The sequence below is a fragment of the Emiliania huxleyi genome (assembly GCF_000372725.1).
Source record: "Emiliania huxleyi CCMP1516 unplaced genomic scaffold EMIHUscaffold_102, whole genome shotgun sequence".
Lineage (NCBI taxonomy): Eukaryota > Haptophyta > Isochrysidales > Noelaerhabdaceae > Emiliania > Emiliania huxleyi.
The window spans coordinates 384,921-400,926 of record NW_005202303.1 but is presented as its reverse complement, the minus strand read 5'-3'; the positions used below and the strand labels follow the sequence as shown (position 1 = coordinate 400,926).

The window sequence follows — 16,006 nt, the reverse complement described above, 5'->3', positions numbered from 1 at the left end:
CCTTCTATCGCGGGTGGCGGCCTCGAGCGCCTGCTCGATCCCCTTGTCGAGCCCTCGTAGCTCCAGCTGCTTCTCCGCGTCCAGCGGGTGCGAGCTGGGCTCGAGGGAGGCGTCGAACGAGTACTTGAACGGCTCACCCTCGTCGTCGAGGTACTGCGAGCCGATCGCGTCGCGCGCGGCTGGATCCTTGATCGAGAGCGCCGCGAACGCGCGGCTGGGCGCGATTTCGTCTTTCACGAAGACGCGCTGGCCGCCCTCCTCCTCCACGAAGTCTCCAGGCGGCACCGCCATCGCCTCTGCGAAACGAACGCTCATCCGGCGAAGCTTCGGATCCGCGAGCACGGCGCCACCGGCTCTTGTCCGTTCCGAGGCTGTCTCGAGCTCGCGGTACGCGCTCCCCATCGGGGCAGCGTCGGCCTTGGGCGCGTCTGCGTCGCCGGGTCGTTCGACGGCGACGGCAGTGAGCGGCGCGCCCCCCACGAACGGGTCACAGACGGCCCCCTGCCCGGCACCTCCGGCGCTGCCTCCGCGCCGGGCGCTCTCTGGATCGGCGACGCGGCCAGCCCCGGCTGCCCTCGTCGCTTCGTCGACGCGCCAACGCGGCGGATCCGGCTCCGGCGCACTCCGCTTCCCCGGCCAGTGCGGGGCGAGGGCGGGCGCTTGGCTCGATGGATCAGGTACCGGGGTGGTGCTCTCTCGGCTCGCCTCGCAGCCCGGCATCGCGGCGTAGCCGTACCCGGGATCCGGCTGAGGCGGCCTTTCCTCACCTGAGAAAGCCAGAGAGATGCGGATGACCGGCGAGTCGCCGGTGGCAATGCGCACGAGGCGTGTGGTGGGACTAGGACGGGGAGAGGGAGGCGCTGCTCATCAGAGCGACGCTCCCGGCCGAGCAACCATGCCACGGATTGTTCCGCCGTTCGTCATCCACCCATTGCCCGCCAGTCCATTTGAAGTGGCGACCACTGCAGCGCAGGCCCTTTGCCGTGGCTGCGTACCGTCGCTCCCCGTAGGGACCCTGACAGTCGGGCGCCGTCGCTCCCCGAGGGGACCCTGACAGCGCCCCTCGAACCGTCGCTCCCCGGAGGGGACCCTGACAGTAGGGCACCGTCGCTCCCTGAAGGGACCCTGACAGTACCCCTTGCGCTTCAGCCGTCGCTCCCCGTAGGGACCCTGACGGTCGGGCGCCGTCGCTCCCCGAGGGGGACCCTGACAGCGCCCTTCGAACCGTCGCTCCCCGGAGGGGACCCTGACAGCACGGTGCAGTCGCTCCCTGAGGGGACCCTGACAGCACGCTCCTTGGCTCCGGGGCATCTCCAGGCCCCACGGCGCGCTCGGCGGACTACTCCGTCCGGTCGGCGCGGGCAGGACGGCTTCCTGCCTCCACTGCCGTACCAGTCCCGCCCGACGTCGGCGAGACTGGTACCCGAGCTGGTTTCTGGGGGCAACCAGCCACCCGCCGCCCGCGGCGCCCTACACGGCCCGGGACGGACTCACGACAGCTGTCGCCACCGCGGCTGCGGCTCGAGCTTGAGAGTCGGCATGCCCGACGCGGCGGCGATCCGCAGCGCGTCTTCGAGCCTCTCGCCGCCCCTCGACAGGCCATCAGCGATGTCGTTATCGACGGAGGCGATGCGCGAGGCGGCGGCGAAGATGCCACGATCCCAAAAGGCTTCGTAACGTCTCCCGAGCAGGTCCTCCATCGCGGGCGCCCGCGGCTTGCCGCGGTCAGCGACGAACTCGGCGGCTTCGTTGTCGACGAACTCGTGCACGTATTGCACGTCAAAGCCGCGCCCCTCGGCGTAGTCGAGGAAGGCGAACGTGCCGATGTTCATCGCCGCGAGCTCGAGGACGTTGATCGAGTGCTGCTTGCACTCTTCCGGCGTCCAGCGACCCTCGACGTACACGAAAGTGCCGTCGATGACGCACCACGCGCCGAAGCCGCTCTCGGAGGAGTCCTCCTCCTTCGAGGCGTCCGAGTAGGGCGTCAGCACTCCGGCTGATCCCGCCGCCGGGAAGCGGCTCCGCGTGGCAAACGGTACCCCGACGGGCTCCTGGAGCTCCAGCTGAGCGAGCTGCCACCGCAGCTCGGCGAGCGCGGCCCTGCCGAGCGTCGCCCTCGCGCCGGCGAGCCTGTTCTCAGCCTTGAGGGCGCGACGCACGTGATACAGATGCTGCCGACCGAGCGGGATGAACGAGGCCGCGTGCAGCAGCTTGTGCGTGAGCGAGTTCAGCGCCTCCTTCGGCACGACCACGACGCCTCCGGACGGCTCCACATCGAGGACGGCGCGAGTCGCCGCGGCGTACCTCTCGCACTTGCCCTCGGCGGGCAGGACGCGCTGATCTAGGATCCGCAGGTACGCGCCGAGAAACTCCATGCCCTCGCGCGAAGGTGGGCTGAGCTTGTCGTCGGCCATGGAGTGGCCGAGCTGCTCGACCACAGCCTTGGCGGCCTCGTAGTAAAGCTGGCTGCGCCGCCACACGACTCCGTCAACCTCGACGTCGTCATCAACGCAGACGCCGCCCAGGTCGTCGACGTACATGAGGATGAAGGAGAGAGCGGCCCCGCGGTACGCCGCGGCGCCGGCAGCGAGCCGACGCCGCGCCTCGAGCCAGCGCCTGACCACGGGGTCCCTCGGCGGGTACTTGGCCTCGAGCCGCTCGATCTCGCGACGTATCGCCCAGACGAGATAGCAGCTCTGTCGGGACATGAGGACTGGAGCCTCGCGCTGCCCGAACTGGATCCGCTCGTCGAGTCCGAAGCCGTCCTCGTGGACGAAGCCGGACATCCAAACGTCGCGCCGCTGCTTGCCGGTCTTACGGAAGTACGCCTCCAGGTCGAAGCCCCAGAGCGCGATGGGCACTCCGGCGGTCGCGAGTATCGCGGACGCCTCGGCAAGGTCCCCGATGGTGGCGTACTCGACTGGGTCGATCGAGTCGAGGTCGACCGAGTCATTGTACGAGGTCACACCGGGGACTAGCGTCATCGTCTTGTCGATGGTCATGCGGTACTTGCCATAACGCTCGACAACGTTGAAGGGGTCGGCGCAGTAAGGCCAGACGGGAGGAAGCTCTCTGCCAGCCTCGACCCAGCCCTTGGCGCGGTCCTTGGCCGCGCATTTGGCAAAGCCGGCGTGCTCCTTGAGCGCGCCGACGTGCGGCTGGCCGAGCAGGCATCTCGGCGAGATGCGCGGGCCCGGGTATCCGTGCAACATGTACGAGACGATCTCCTGGTCCGGGTAATCGGTGGCGAGCTCGGCGACGGCGGCGCGGTCGAGCTCGCCGACGGGCTCGGAGGAGGGCCACGCGGAGGGCGAGATCGGGTGCCACAGGTCGGCGTCGGGATCGTGGCGCCAGGTCCAGCCTCGGCCCGCCGGAAGGATCGCCTCCTCCTCGCTGAGGTAGATGGCCTCGGGTCGAGCGCCCCTCGCTCGCTTCCACTCGCCTTTGGCCGCCAGCCGCAGGCACTTGCGTACGTCCCGGCGGAACCGCCGCAGCCGCCGTATGACTGGCCCAGGGATGAGCTCCGCTGTGCGCAGCGGGGCCGGCGGAGTCCGATCTTCGGCGGGCGGCTCGACGGGGTCGGTCGATGGCGGCTCGTTGGCGACGGGCAGCAGCTTACCTCGGAGAACGTCCTCCTGCTCGGGAACCAGCCTCCGCAGCGAGCCGGAGGCGGGCGGGCCGCGCGGCTCGGCGCAGATCCGCTTCTCCATCGCCGCCGTGAGGATAGCCTCCTTCACGGCGTCGCCGTGGCACTGCTCGGGTGCGCACACGCAGCCGAGGAGGAGGCGACCACCTCGGGCAACGACGAATGCAAGACGGTCGATTTCGCCTCGCACTGCCTCCGGTGCGGGAGGCTGTTGATAGACGAGAGGCTGACCGTCGGCTGGCGCGCCGACTGTGCCTGCTATCTCTGCGAGATCGGCCTCCTGCCTGTTCATGACGCGCCGCAGGTAGAGCCTGTGCGCGTCGCACACTGCGCGGCGCGCCACCTCGTTGTCCATGCCCCTCGCGACGAGAGGGCGGATCGGAAAGGGATTGCCGAGCACGCCGAGGCGTGTGATGTCGACCGACCCCTCGTCCGACCGCAGGCCGACCGCCACCTCGCCGAGCGGCCCCGCATGGGGCATGGCAGACCCGACCGCCATGGCGGGCGCCTGCGCGGCCTCTGGCAGTAGCTCGGTGTCGGCAGCAGTGTCGCGCTCCGGTGGATCGGCAGGGTCGGGGCGGGTTCTGCACCCAGGACCTCGCCCGTCGCCTGCCTCACCACTGGATGCGGCCTGCCGCCGCTTCAGTCGCTGTCGCGCGCGCTGAGACAGCTGCGCGTCGCGCATCCCGTCGCGCGACCTTTTGCTGCCACGCAGATCGTTACGACGGCAATCGACAGCATCTGCGACGATGCCTGGCGAGCCGCGGCCGGCGGCGGGGGCGTCGAGATCCTCGCCCGCCGGCTCGCTAGCCTCGCCCGCAGCGTCGCCGGCGAGATGGCTGCTCTCCTTCGGAGCACCGCCGCCGAGCGACGTGAGGCAGTCCGAGATCGCCTCGGCCAGTCTGCGGTTCATCAACGGAGGGTACGCAGCAGCCCGCGCTGCACGTGCGCCGACAGCGACGTCACGGTGGCCGTCGGGGTGCTGGCACGCGAGCCTCGAGAGGTCCACGAGCTGCGGGACTAGCTGCGGCGAGACCAGCAGCGTCGTCCACTTCTGAAAGTCCGAGCCGAGGGCGCACTGGGGGAAGGTGATCTTGATCGCTCCAGTGCGGTCGGCGAGCTCGATGACCTCTGGCACCAGCCACAGAGGCGCGTGCGATGCAAACTTGGCCTGGTAGAGCGGGCCATCGCCTCTGTCGGGCGGGTTCTCGATGATGAAGACGCCGCCCGCGTCGGCGATGGCCTGAGCGATGATCACGGTTCTACGCACGAGAACGTTTGCGGTCGCCAGCTCGTTGAGGTTTTGGCGCGGCACGCCGGGCATGCCCATGGGGTGTAGCCGGTCGCGCAGCTGCGGCGGGCCCTCTCGACCATCCTGCTGCGGGATGCGCAGGACGGAGAAGGTGCCGCACGGCGTGCCCAAAAGCACCGCCTTGACCGCGCCGCTCTGAATGAGCTCCATCACCTCGGCGAAGACGCCATCGTCGACCAGGTTATGGCCGGGGTCGAGGATGATGTCTCTCTCAATCACATCAAAGCCGAGCGCGGTGGCAAAGTGCGCGAAGCTCCCATCCCGCGGCCCGCCCGCGAACAGGTGCAGGAGGAGCCCGCGCGGCGCGCTCGGGCTAGTGTCGCAGCTGCCCAGAGCAGCTGCTGCCAAATCTCGATCGACGGACTTCCGTCCGTCTCGGGGATGCGGCGATTGCGGCGGGGGCGCACTAGAACCCACCTCCACATCGCTCCCGCCGCCCTCCCCTCCGCTGTCATGCTGCGTATCACACCCATGCGCACACACAGCCGAATCACTCACATCAGTCACGCACGACACTGGCACGGTTGCCTCGGGCACCACACTCGGCGTCGATGGGCCGCCGGGCGGGTCGGAGGCTGCCGCTGGCCATCAGCCGTGATGGCCGCGGCACTCGGCGGCGTCGTAGCGGCAGGAGCCCTTGATGTGGTGGAACCAGCACGGGTCCTTGCCGTCTTTGCGGCCGAGGCGGGCGTTGAGCTCCTGTTGGGTCTCCCCGGGCTTCTGCGAGTTGCCGCCTCCGCCGCCACGGCCGCCGCCTCCGCCGCCGCGGCCGCCGCCGCGGCCGCCACCGCCGCCGCCGCGCTTGCTGTGCTTGCCGCCACCGCCGCCGCCGTCGCCGCCGGCCAAGTGCTTCTTGACGGCGACGAGGCGCTCCTCGTGCTGCTCCTGCTTGCTCCCCTGCTGCTTGACCATCTTGCGGAGCTCGGCAAGCTCTGCGCTCTCCTTCGGCGCGCGCGCCTCCTCGAGCAGCTTGGCGAGCCGCTCTCGCTCGCTCCGGTTGACGGCGTCCATGAGCTCCGCAACGTGTGTGACGGAGCGGTCGTCCGCCCACTTGAGTAGCGGCGGCTGGAGTGGGGCGAGTGCCTCCTTGCGCTCGAAGCGGAGCGCGGGCTGCTCGCACTTCTGCATCAGCTTCCGCCAGTAGTCCGAGAGCTGCTCCCACGAGGCTCCGTCCTCCCGCGTCTGGTGGAGAAAGCGGGCCACATTCGCGCCAAAGGCGAGGATATGGCTGGAGAAGGTGAGGTGTGCCTTTGCCCAGATGCTGAAGAAGACTCCGAGCGCCATCTGCAGCTTGACAGGGCACTTGATGTGCGCCAGCGGCGCCTTCTTGGAGAAGCCGTCTTCCTGGCCCTCCAAAAGGCAGGCGATGTCCACTTCGCTGAAGCGCCCGACGCGAATGCGTCCTGCTTGGCGCCGCTGCTCCTCTGACCATTGCTTGTCAGTCGCGAAGCCAAAGTGCATTGACTCCAGACGGCGAAGCATGGCCCGGCGAATTGACCGAAGGTCGACAACAAAACCGTCGTCCGCAACGTACGACGACGCAAGGCTGTTTACGCTAGCGTCTGTCGCGTGCACTAGGCGCATGATGTGCGGGGAGGGCGCGCCTGCTGACGACGCGCCGTCGATGTACTTGGCGATCTCATCGACCCCTTTGTTGTCCTCGATGGCGGCGAGTGCGGCGAGCCTCTTGACGCACTCGCGCTCCGCGGTCGTCAAGCTCTGCGCGGCAGCGGCCGCGGAGAGGGCCTCGTCGCCGCCCTCACCCGATCCGCCCGTCGTGATCTTGATGATCGGCTGCGTAAGGATCGGGGGCGGCACGCCCGGTGGCGGAGTGGGCGGGGCGAGCCGCTGCTGGTCCTTGGCCATCGCAAATTGGTACATCAGCGAGCACGCTGCGTCCACCGACCAGTCGGTGCGAAGGGCGAGCGACGCAACGGAAGCCTCTCGGAGGCTGCCGAGCCCACTTTCCAGCCATCGCTCGATCGCGTCGCGAAGGACCGCCTCGCTGGAGCGGATGAAATTGCACCGCTGCTCATCGGGTTCAATCAGAGGGGCGACCCTTTTGGCGAAGTCGCCCCAGTTCTCCCCGCGGATGTTGCGCGTGAAGAACTCCGCGCACGACTTGGGTGCGGGCAGCGCGGCGACCGGCGTGAAGTCGGGGCCAAGCCTCTCGAGCTGACTCCGAAGCTCGAAGACGGAGTAGGTCGCCTTGTCCCCAACTGCCGCCAACCAGCTAGAGCCTTCTCCGCCGGAGACTTTTGGCCTCGAGAGCCCGGGCGAACGTCTTGACGCGCTCCTCTCCCGAGAGCGAGACCGCGCCCGCGGCCGGAAGACCGTCTGCTAACTGGAGAATCTCCTCTAGCGAGACGTGGTCTTCGGCGGCGCTGCCTGACTTGGGCAACTTGCGGAAAACAGCCAGAGCACTGCTCGAGCCGTTGATCTTGACAAGCGTCGCGTTCGAGACGACGTGTGCCTGCGTCGGCTGTAGCATGAGGGTCACCAGCGTGGTGTTGAGGATGACCGAGCGTCGTGGCTCGCCCTGTGCTCCGCTCTCCTCGAGCACGTACATGCCCTCGGATGGTCCTTGGATGACGGTGTAAGACATCTGCGCCTCCTCACCGCTCTCGAGCGGCACCTTGCCGCTGCCGGTGCGGCCCGCGAGCGAGCCGGCCTCCACTGTCGAAAGAATGCTCGCGTTGGTGAATGCCTCTCCGAGCTGCGTGGCCCAGCCCGCGGCCAGGTGACCCAACTGTGATGACGACAAACGCTCAAGTGTCTTGACAACCTTCTCTGCCGCATCGGCGGGGCCATCCGAGGCGGTGCCTCCGCCTGCGGCCAGCTGAGGGTATTGCTGCGATAGCAGGGCGAGAGCGGCCGCCTTGGCCTGGCTCTCGTCGAGTCCCTTCTGCAGCACCTTGACGGTATGGTAATTGCGCACATCGGCTTTGACGACAGAGGAACACAACAGGTATTGATCCTTGTCCACGCCATGCACGGCACTGTCCTTGGTGGCCTTAGCAAGCGCCACTTCCACAAGCGTCTCAATGGCAGACATCAGCGACAGGCGACAGAGATCAAAGGGGGCGGGAGGACAGTGGCGTGGACGAGCACGCGGGTGCGCAAACAAGCGGACGCGCGATCTGAAACGTCGTCCTTGGCCACGTGCCCCGCTGGCAAACCACAAGAGAGGGTGGATAGAGATAGGCGCCTCAGGCGACCGCTCGTCCTGCCCCTCCCCTCAGCAGAGCGGGCGAGAATGCTAAAGCATTCACGCCACATCCACTGAGTTTTGTGTCTGTGGTGTCGCTCCTGCGTGTCGTCATCATCTGTCTAGCGTCCACCCATACCGCGTTGGTGTCCAGTCCGAGCCTGGCTGTTCTTCACCTTCCTAACTAACTAACTGTGGGGTGGCGGCTGCCGTCCTGCCATCCCTCCCTTGGCTGGGCTGTTTTCTTTCTTTATTTTAGATCCTCCTCGTCAGGCGGGGCGCTATGAGTGGGGTTCTCAGGGTCCCGTGTCAGTCCCTGAGAACCCCACTACATAGCGCCACCTCGTGAGCTGTCCTGTGAGCTGTCAGCTGTCAGCTGTGTGTCCAGCAGTCCGGACCCGGTGCTACGGCCGGTGACAGTGTGCCTCGTGTCGGCTCCCGAGCCAATCGTGTGCAGCGTGTGTGTGCGTGTGGGCCCGTCCTCCATGCTAGGAGGTGTGTGTAACACTGACTGACTGTCGTCAGAGGCGGGGATTGAAAAAAAATGGAATGGGGACACCTCTCACCTGTTCATCGGCCGGAATGAGCTCATTTAGGCCGAAGCGGGAGATGAATTCACACCGCCAGAAACCAGACCCACGCCCCACGGCAGATCAGCTGCGGCAGATCCCACAGCGGGAAAATGGCGCGGAGGCGGGTCGGGACACGGGAGAAGTCCACCTATACACCTCAGTCCACAGTCGAAAAAAACAGAGCGGCGCCGCAGAAACCGACCGACCCCTAAGTTTTCTATGGGAAAACGCCATGGGAAACCGCCTCAGAAACCCTATGGGAAACCGAGGTCTGGTGTCTGCTTTGTTCACGAATGGGCCAAGTGCAGCAGCTAGGCCTAGGGTTGGAGTGTTAGAGTGCGAGGGAGAGTGGCTCGGTGTCGACCGCACTTGCTTGCCCTCCGCCGTGTGTGCGACTGTGCGTGTGGAGACGTGCACCTTACCATACCTTGTACCACTACCACTAGTCCCCTCCCGCCTCGGGGTCGATCTCGTCGTCGGTGCTGTCCGCCTCGAGCCACTGCGCGAAGCTCTCCAGCTGCGCCTCCTGCGCCTCGACGTCGGCGCCCGACTTACCGCCGCTCGACGCGGCCGCCGCCTCGCGGAGCGCCTTCGAAGGCAAGAAAGCAGTGGAGCAGGCAAACTGTGAACAAGTGCCCGCCTCGCGGAGCGCCTTGGCGCGGTAGTCCGTCACGCCGTCGTAGAGCTCGCACTTCACCTGCGAGGAGGCGAGGGGCAGGGCCAGGAGGTGAGAAGAGCCCAACCCCCTCGAGCACACACGGCGGGGGGGTGCGTGTGTGCAACACACTGCAGCCACTGCGCCTGACTGTCGCCAAACCACTTCTCGGAAGTGTCTCGGAAGTGTCTCGAAAGTGTCTCGGAAGTGTCTCGCCTGGCTGCCCCCGAACGACTTCTCGCGCATCATCGCGACGCAGCGCTGCGCGTCGTCCCCCGACCTGCTCACAGCCGGAAGTGTGAAGAGCGCCCTCTTCACACCTCCTCCCCGCGCGACGTTCCCCAGACTTGAAGCGGACGGCGGCGGCTCGGCTACATCTCGGCTGTATCTCGGCTGTATCTCGGCTGTATCTCGGCAGACTTGAAGCGGACGGCGGCGGCCCCCTGCTCTGACCCCTCGAAGATGGTCACCTTCTCGATGGCGCCCGCCTTGCCGCACTCGACGCGCACGTCCTCGCGCAAGTTCGAGTAGAAGGCGGCGTCCGCGCAGTCCGCCTACCAGCGCACGGAGCGGTGCACCAGCCGGGCAGCAGGGAGCTGCACGTCCGCGGCGTCCGCCTCGGAGGTGTCGAAGAGGCCGAGGAGAACGACGATGGTCGCGCTCGCGCCCGCCGGCAGCTGCGAGTCGTCCCACTCCGCGAGGGCCTGTTCACAGACCACAGCTGTGAACAGCGCCTCTTCCGCGGCGGGGCACTGCAGCTGTGAACAGCGCCTTCTGCTCGAGGCGGCGCTGCTTCTTGCGGGCGATCTGCGCGTCGTCCTTGCTTCGCGCCTTTTGAGTCAGTGCTTCAATGAGGACCCGCACCGAGTTCACGCGGAGTCACCGCCGGCCTCCCCTCGCTGCCTGCTGCTGCAGCGCCTCGCCTCGCATCTCGAAGCGCGCCGGCTGCACCTTGAGTGCCGCGCCTAATCTCGGCGCATCTCGAGCTAACCTCGCGCGATCTCCGCGGGTGGCCTCGGCTGGAGGGGAGCAGGAGGCGCCGTCTCGCATCTCGAACCCGTCCCGCAGCGTGACGGCGAGAGGGACCTGATATCTCGGCTCAACCTCGGCTGATCTCGGGCCGATCTCGAGTGCTCTGGCCCCGCGGCGGCGAGAGGCGCCGACTCGGCCTTCAGGAAGGTGACCAGCGCGTCCCCCTTGGAGGTGCCTGGGGAGAGGCGCGAGCGTGGCACCCTCACAGACCCCGCCCAGCCCCTCGGCCTCACGGGCCGGTCCTCTCGGGCCGATCTCGGCCGATCTCGGGCCGATCTCGGCCGATCTCGGCCGATCTCGGGCCGATCTCGCCTCCGGGCGCGCAGTAGATCTTGACGCGAGGCTGGCCGCTCGCCTGCGGAAGAGAGGGGAGCAGACCGCCGGCAACACTCACTCACTAATCAATCAGCTCTCTGCTGCCTCTCGGCTGCATCTCGGCTGCATCTCTGCTACATCTCGGCTGCATCTCGGCTGCATCTCTGCCACATCTCTGCGACATCTCTGCGACATCTCTGCGACATCTCTGCTCCATCTCTGCTGCATCTCTGCTACATCTCTGCTACATCTCTGCTACATCTCTGCAACATCTCTGCGACATCTCTGCGACATCTCTGCTACATCTCTGCTCCATCCCGCCGGGTCCGTCTTGAGCACGCCGGCGACCTTGAAGCTCTCTGCTACCTCGGCGGACAGCGCCGCCGCCTACCAAACGTCAATCTCGGGTGATCTCGGGCAGTCTCGGGCACTCTTCTCTCCGCGGACGGCGCCGCCGCCTCCTCGCCCTCCGGCAGACCGCACACGTACACGCTGCTGCCTCCGCCTTCGACGAACTTTGGCTTCTTCTTCTTCCGCACCTGCCCGCACCACCGCCACGGTGTGAAGTCCGGCCGTGTTGAGACACGCACCGCCCCTCGGCCCAGGCCGGCTACTGCTGCTGCTGCTGCCGCTGCCGCTGCTGCCGCTGCTGCCGCTGCCGCTGCCGCTGCTGCCGCTGCTGCCGCTGCTGCTGCTGCTGCCGCTGCTGCTGCCGCTGCCGCTGCCGCTGCTGCTGCTGCTGCTGCTGCTGCTGCTGCTGCTGCTGCCGCTGCCGCCGCCGCCGCTGCCGCCGCCGCCGCCGCTGCCGCCGCCGCCGCCGCTGCTGCTGCTGCTGCTGCTGCTGCTTCTTGCGCGCCCGCTTCGGCTTGGCCGGCGCCGCCTCCGCCATATCTCGGCTACATCTCGGCGATATCTCACCCGCTTCGGCTTGGCCTCGCCGCCGCCCTGCGCGCCGCTTGCCGACGTAGCGGCGTCCCCGCCGCCCGCCGCCTCCCCGCTGGCCAAGGCGGACCCTGCCGCCGGCGCCACTCGGCCCGCCGCCGCCACTCGCGCACTCACCCTCTCTTCGTCCGGGTCGTACGCCTCCTCCGCCCCGCCTCCTCCGCCTCCTCCTCCGCCTCCTCCGCCTCCTCCGCCTCCTCCGCCCGCCGCCGCGTCGTCGCCTTCGGCGTCGTCGGCTGCGGAGAGGAGCTGCGCGCGCAGCTCCTGCACGCAGGAGAGCTCGGCCCACGCTGCCATCCCGCTCCTCCACACCTGCGTCAGCCCGTCCACGTCGCCGCCGCGCAGCAGCACGCCGAGCTGCTCCGCCGTCAGCGCGCCGCGCTGGCGGCCGTCGGCGTCGAGGTAGTACCACTCGCCCACCGGCGCGGCGGCCGCCGGCGGAGGCTGCGCCAGCGAGAGCAGCGCGCTCGAAGCCTCGGGCACCTCCTCCAGCCTGAGCCAGGCGGGCATGCTCTCGCGCCAGAGCATCGTCTCTCGCGAGATGTGGCCGCTTTGCCACAGCACCCGCAGCTGGGCGATGCTGCACGGGCCGGAGGCGCCGCCGCCGGCCTGCGCCGTGTAGTAAAAGGCGACCGGCTCGACCGCCGGCTCCATCGCAACTACGGAAAAGAATTTTTGTCCGGTCAGTCACGAGGCGGCGGCGGGTCACGACGCGGCGACGGCGCTGAGGGGGCGGCGACCGCGGCGCGACGGGAGGCGGTGCAGCTGCGGCGGCTGCCGCCGCCTCGGCTCGAGACGACAGCAGCTGATGGCTAAGCCACCCCTCCCCTGTGTGTGTGTGTGTGTGTGTGACACACACACTCACCCTCCCCTCCCCTCCTCCCCGCCCGCCTGCCCGCCCGCCGCCCCCCGCCCCCTCCCCTCGCTCGCGCACTGGCCACCGCCCTTCGCTGTCTAGCGTACAGGTACTCCCGAGGGTGGAGCGGGAGACGTTGGGCGCGCGCCACTGCGCTCGCCTGTCACGGAGGCCTTTGCAAGGTGGGGAATCTGTGGCCTTCTCCCATCTCGTTGACCACTTTTTTCTTTCTTTTTGGGAGAGAGATTTTTTGAAAACCAACCAGAAATATCACCACTCTCAGAGTGATTTGGGCTCGGCAGCTTGTCAGCCCTCAGCCGCAGCGGTGGGGCCGGTCCCGTAGCAGCCGAGAGAGCCCGCGTCGATGAATTCGAGGGATTTCCCGTAAATTCGTGGGAGAATACGACTCATCCGCTTGTCGCCCCCAACTGCGAAGTTACGTCCCCGTCTTTGCCCGGCCGCGACAATCGCCGATGAGCCTCTCAGCGCACCACCTCGCCTTCTCTGTCGCCCTCCTGGCCCAGGCCCATCAGTAGCAAGCCTGAGCTGTCCCAGACCGCACTTACCTCGGGTCTTCTCTCTTCAAGCTCACACCGGCTCGTGATGGCACGGAGAGGGCTCGAGAATGTCTCCGGCGGACCCCATCCGAGGCGATTCGAGGATTACGGCAAGCTTTGACGCCCGTCTGGTGGACCTGCTGTGGCCACAGCCGCCCCTCACATGCAGCTCGCACCAGACCTCGACACCGGGCCCGCTCAGCTAGGCCGTGGCGGCGTGTGTGAAGGATGCGCGGCCGAGCTGCTGGCGCTGCTACAGCGGCGCGAGAAGCAGGCAGCGGCACGACACCCGGTCGGTCGAGTCTGGCCGTTCTCTCGACGCCGGCCGGTGAGACTGACGGCCTGTGGCCGGCTGGTGGGCGGAGAGCAGCCAGGAGGACTCCAGAGTAGCCAGCAACATGAAGCAACGGGAGAGCGCACAGGGAGCGCAAACACAGCTCGAGAAGAGCGGCCCAGTGGCCTTTACTCGAGTAGCATTCTTGTGCTTTTGTGGGGCGAGGACGACACGAGTAGCATTCTTGTGCTTTTGTGGGGCGAGGACGACACGGCTTGGGGGTGGAGGTTCGAGAATGTGCTCTTTGGCACCTACCTAGAGCTAGACACGGGACGAGCATGGTCCCAAGCCTAGATGGTGTCGAGGGGTGTGTCAGGGTGTCATGTTCGAGTTGCTTGGCAAGTGGTGTCGAGGTGTCGAGTTGGTGTCGAGGTTTGGTCTTTGGTGTCGAGCCCCAGTCGACAGACGACACGGATACGGACGAGCATCGTCCTTCTTCTTAAACTGACTCTTCGACGACACCCTTGCTGGGTGCGACAAACCACGGCACCATTGGTGCGCGTTTCTCCTTGCGCAGGACGGTCCATTCGGCCCGGCGTCCCGTGCCCTCCCAAGGCAGAGCCCCCACGCTCACCGCGGGCGTCGATGTCTCACTGCCACCGGCGCCGCCCTCGCCTGCTGGCGCATGCCGCTGCTGAGGCTCCTCTCCGGTGCCTGAATCGTCGATGGCCTCGGAGGCGCCCGCCGGCTTCTCGGTGACGACGATGGTCGCCTGCGTGAAGCCCAGCGGGCACGGGCGCTCGCACATGGCGCGCAGCCCGGCGTCGGCGAGCGCCTCGCGCAGCGGCGGCATGCGCTCGTCGCCCATTAGCAGCACGGCACGGCCGCCAGGGCGCAGCACGCGGACCATCTCCTTGATACATGCGCCGAGCGTGCCGCCCCGCGATGTGTCGAGCTTGTAGCCGAAGCGGCCCTCGCACTCAAACGGCAGGTCGCACAGGATTGCGGCGCACGCACCCGCCGCGAATGGCAGCTGCGAGGCATCGCCGCGCATGAGCGAGAGCCGTGCGGCGATTCGCGGCGGCACCGCTGTGTGATTGGCGATGGCGGCTTCAAGCTGCGCGTCGGCGAGGTCAAAACCGGCGGCGACGCAGAGCGGATGCGCGTCGAGCGCCTCGAGGAGCAGGCTGGCCTTGCCACACATGGGGTCGCACACGAGTCCGCCGGGCGGCAGCTCGCCAAGCGAGCGCACCATCGCCCACGCCACGTGCGGGTCGAGCCCGCCACGCGTGCGGCACTCGATGGAGTCCAAGCGGCGCAGCAGCGCGAGTGAGACGTGCAACCCCTCGTCGTTGAGCGAGACGGTCACCTCGAGCGACGGCGCAGTCAGATCGACGCGCCAGCCAAAGTACGTGTGCAGCGCGCCACCGAGCTCGGTACCCAGCTGTAGGCTGCCGACGCTCTGTTTGAAGCGGCGGCCGCGGCGAGTGGCGACCACGGCGAACGAGAGGCTCGACAGCCCTGGGTGGAGTTGGCAGTGCGCGGCAAGTGCGGCAGGCCAGCCTGGAGCCTCCGCCACGAGCGTCCTGAGCGCCGGGAGAACCGCCGCCTCGTCGTCTGGCAGGCTGGTGGCTGGCAAGCAGCACACCACGGCGTATATGCGCTCGGGAAGCGTGAGCGCCGCCAGCGTCGGAGCCGCTGACGCCGGCGCATCGCACGTCACTCCACGAGACGACGCCTTGCCGTGGCGGACGCTCGCGGCCAACGGCTTCGGGAGGAAGGCCACCAGCTCGGTCGCACACTGGCGGTGAGGTACGTTGTTGGTGGTGAGCATGTACTGCACTGAAGGGTCGTCAGCCGTCGGCTCCATACTCGAGTAGTTGCTGCCTTGCTGGAAGTAAGAAAAGCCACGTCGGAAATCCAAGTGCCCAAGTGATTTCTTCATCAGTCAGTTGTCAGTATGAGGGCCCAACTTGAGAATCGTGCTTTTTGGGTGAGGTTGTTTCGTTCGTGTTAGGTTGGGTTGTTTGGGTGTGAGGACTGAGGTTGTTCCGAGTGAGGTTAGGTCGTCGGCGCGAAGGGTGAGGTCTCGACCGCCGCCGCTCACGCCAGCGGACGGCCAATGCCGGTGTTTTTGGCTTCGCCACCGTCCAAGGCGTGCGCCATGCACTCGCCGTTATCGAGCGTCCGAGCAAGCCTGTCCGACGAGCGGCTTGAGCGGCCGCACACTGCTCGGTACCCCCCCTGCACACCTAAGCCCATGGCCGAACCCCCCCCCCCCCCCTCCCCCCTAGCAGCAGAGCTCTGCCTGTGGAGGGTGCTGGCATCTCTGTGCAGACAGCAGCTGTAAGTAGCATGCGTTCCAGTGGCGAGAATTTATGGTCTCTCGGCACCAAAATCAGTGGTCTCACCGGCGGGCCCTCCTACTGCCAGCCGGGCGGTGCGGGGCACGCCAGCCTCTCTTCTACGCCTCTCGTGCCTCGCGGCGCCTCTGCTTCAAGGAGGGAAGATACGGCTCTCGCAGCTGTGGCACAGCGGGCGGTACAAGTCCATCAGATATGGTTCCCTATCTTCGCATGCTCGTTGTTGGTGATATCGGCGCGAGGTCATACGCCACAGGCCAGCAATCACTCGGCG

General features: G+C 67.3%; 5 protein-coding genes across 5 annotated transcripts in view; 1 reads left to right on the top strand and 4 right to left on the bottom strand.

Moving 5' to 3' along the window:
* EMIHUDRAFT_222320 (hypothetical protein) overlaps nt 1-730 on the top strand; it is a gene marked incomplete at both ends in the record, with an annotated part of 3,104 nt that extends 2,374 nt beyond the window's left edge. Inside the window, one exon of the mRNA XM_005793285.1 lies at nt 61-730. Within this exon, the coding sequence (XP_005793342.1) occupies nt 61-730 (670 nt within the window). The remainder of the gene's footprint in view (nt 1-60) is intronic.
* Nucleotides 731-1,490: 760 nt separating this feature from the next.
* On the bottom strand, nt 1,491-5,431 carry EMIHUDRAFT_222319 (hypothetical protein; the record flags this gene model as incomplete). Its single annotated transcript, XM_005793284.1, has 3 exons — nt 1,491-4,387; nt 4,505-5,271; nt 5,382-5,431. The coding sequence occupies 3 exons, from the start codon at nt 5,429-5,431 to the stop codon at nt 1,491-1,493; spliced, it is 3,714 nt and encodes a 1,237-aa protein (XP_005793341.1).
* A 115-nt stretch (nt 5,432-5,546) lies between these two features.
* Nucleotides 5,547-8,013, bottom strand: EMIHUDRAFT_222318 (hypothetical protein; the record flags this gene model as incomplete). The annotated part of the gene is made up of 3 exons (XM_005793283.1): nt 5,547-5,657; nt 5,823-7,177; nt 7,215-8,013. The coding sequence occupies 3 exons, from the start codon at nt 8,011-8,013 to the stop codon at nt 5,547-5,549; spliced, it is 2,265 nt and encodes a 754-aa protein (XP_005793340.1).
* A 1,167-nt stretch (nt 8,014-9,180) lies between these two features.
* Nucleotides 9,181-12,336, bottom strand: EMIHUDRAFT_222317 (hypothetical protein; the record flags this gene model as incomplete). The annotated part of the gene is made up of 5 exons (XM_005793282.1): nt 9,181-9,435; nt 9,825-9,947; nt 9,972-10,097; nt 11,995-12,063; nt 12,166-12,336. 5 exons carry the CDS (start codon nt 12,334-12,336, stop codon nt 9,181-9,183), a joined length of 744 nt encoding a protein of 247 aa, XP_005793339.1.
* Nucleotides 12,337-13,868: 1,532 nt separating this feature from the next.
* EMIHUDRAFT_222316 (hypothetical protein) lies at nt 13,869-15,535 on the bottom strand (the record flags this gene model as incomplete). Its single annotated transcript, XM_005793281.1, has 2 exons — nt 13,869-15,256; nt 15,487-15,535. The coding sequence occupies 2 exons, from the start codon at nt 15,533-15,535 to the stop codon at nt 13,869-13,871; spliced, it is 1,437 nt and encodes a 478-aa protein (XP_005793338.1).
* Nucleotides 15,536-16,006: the final 471 nt, after the last annotated feature.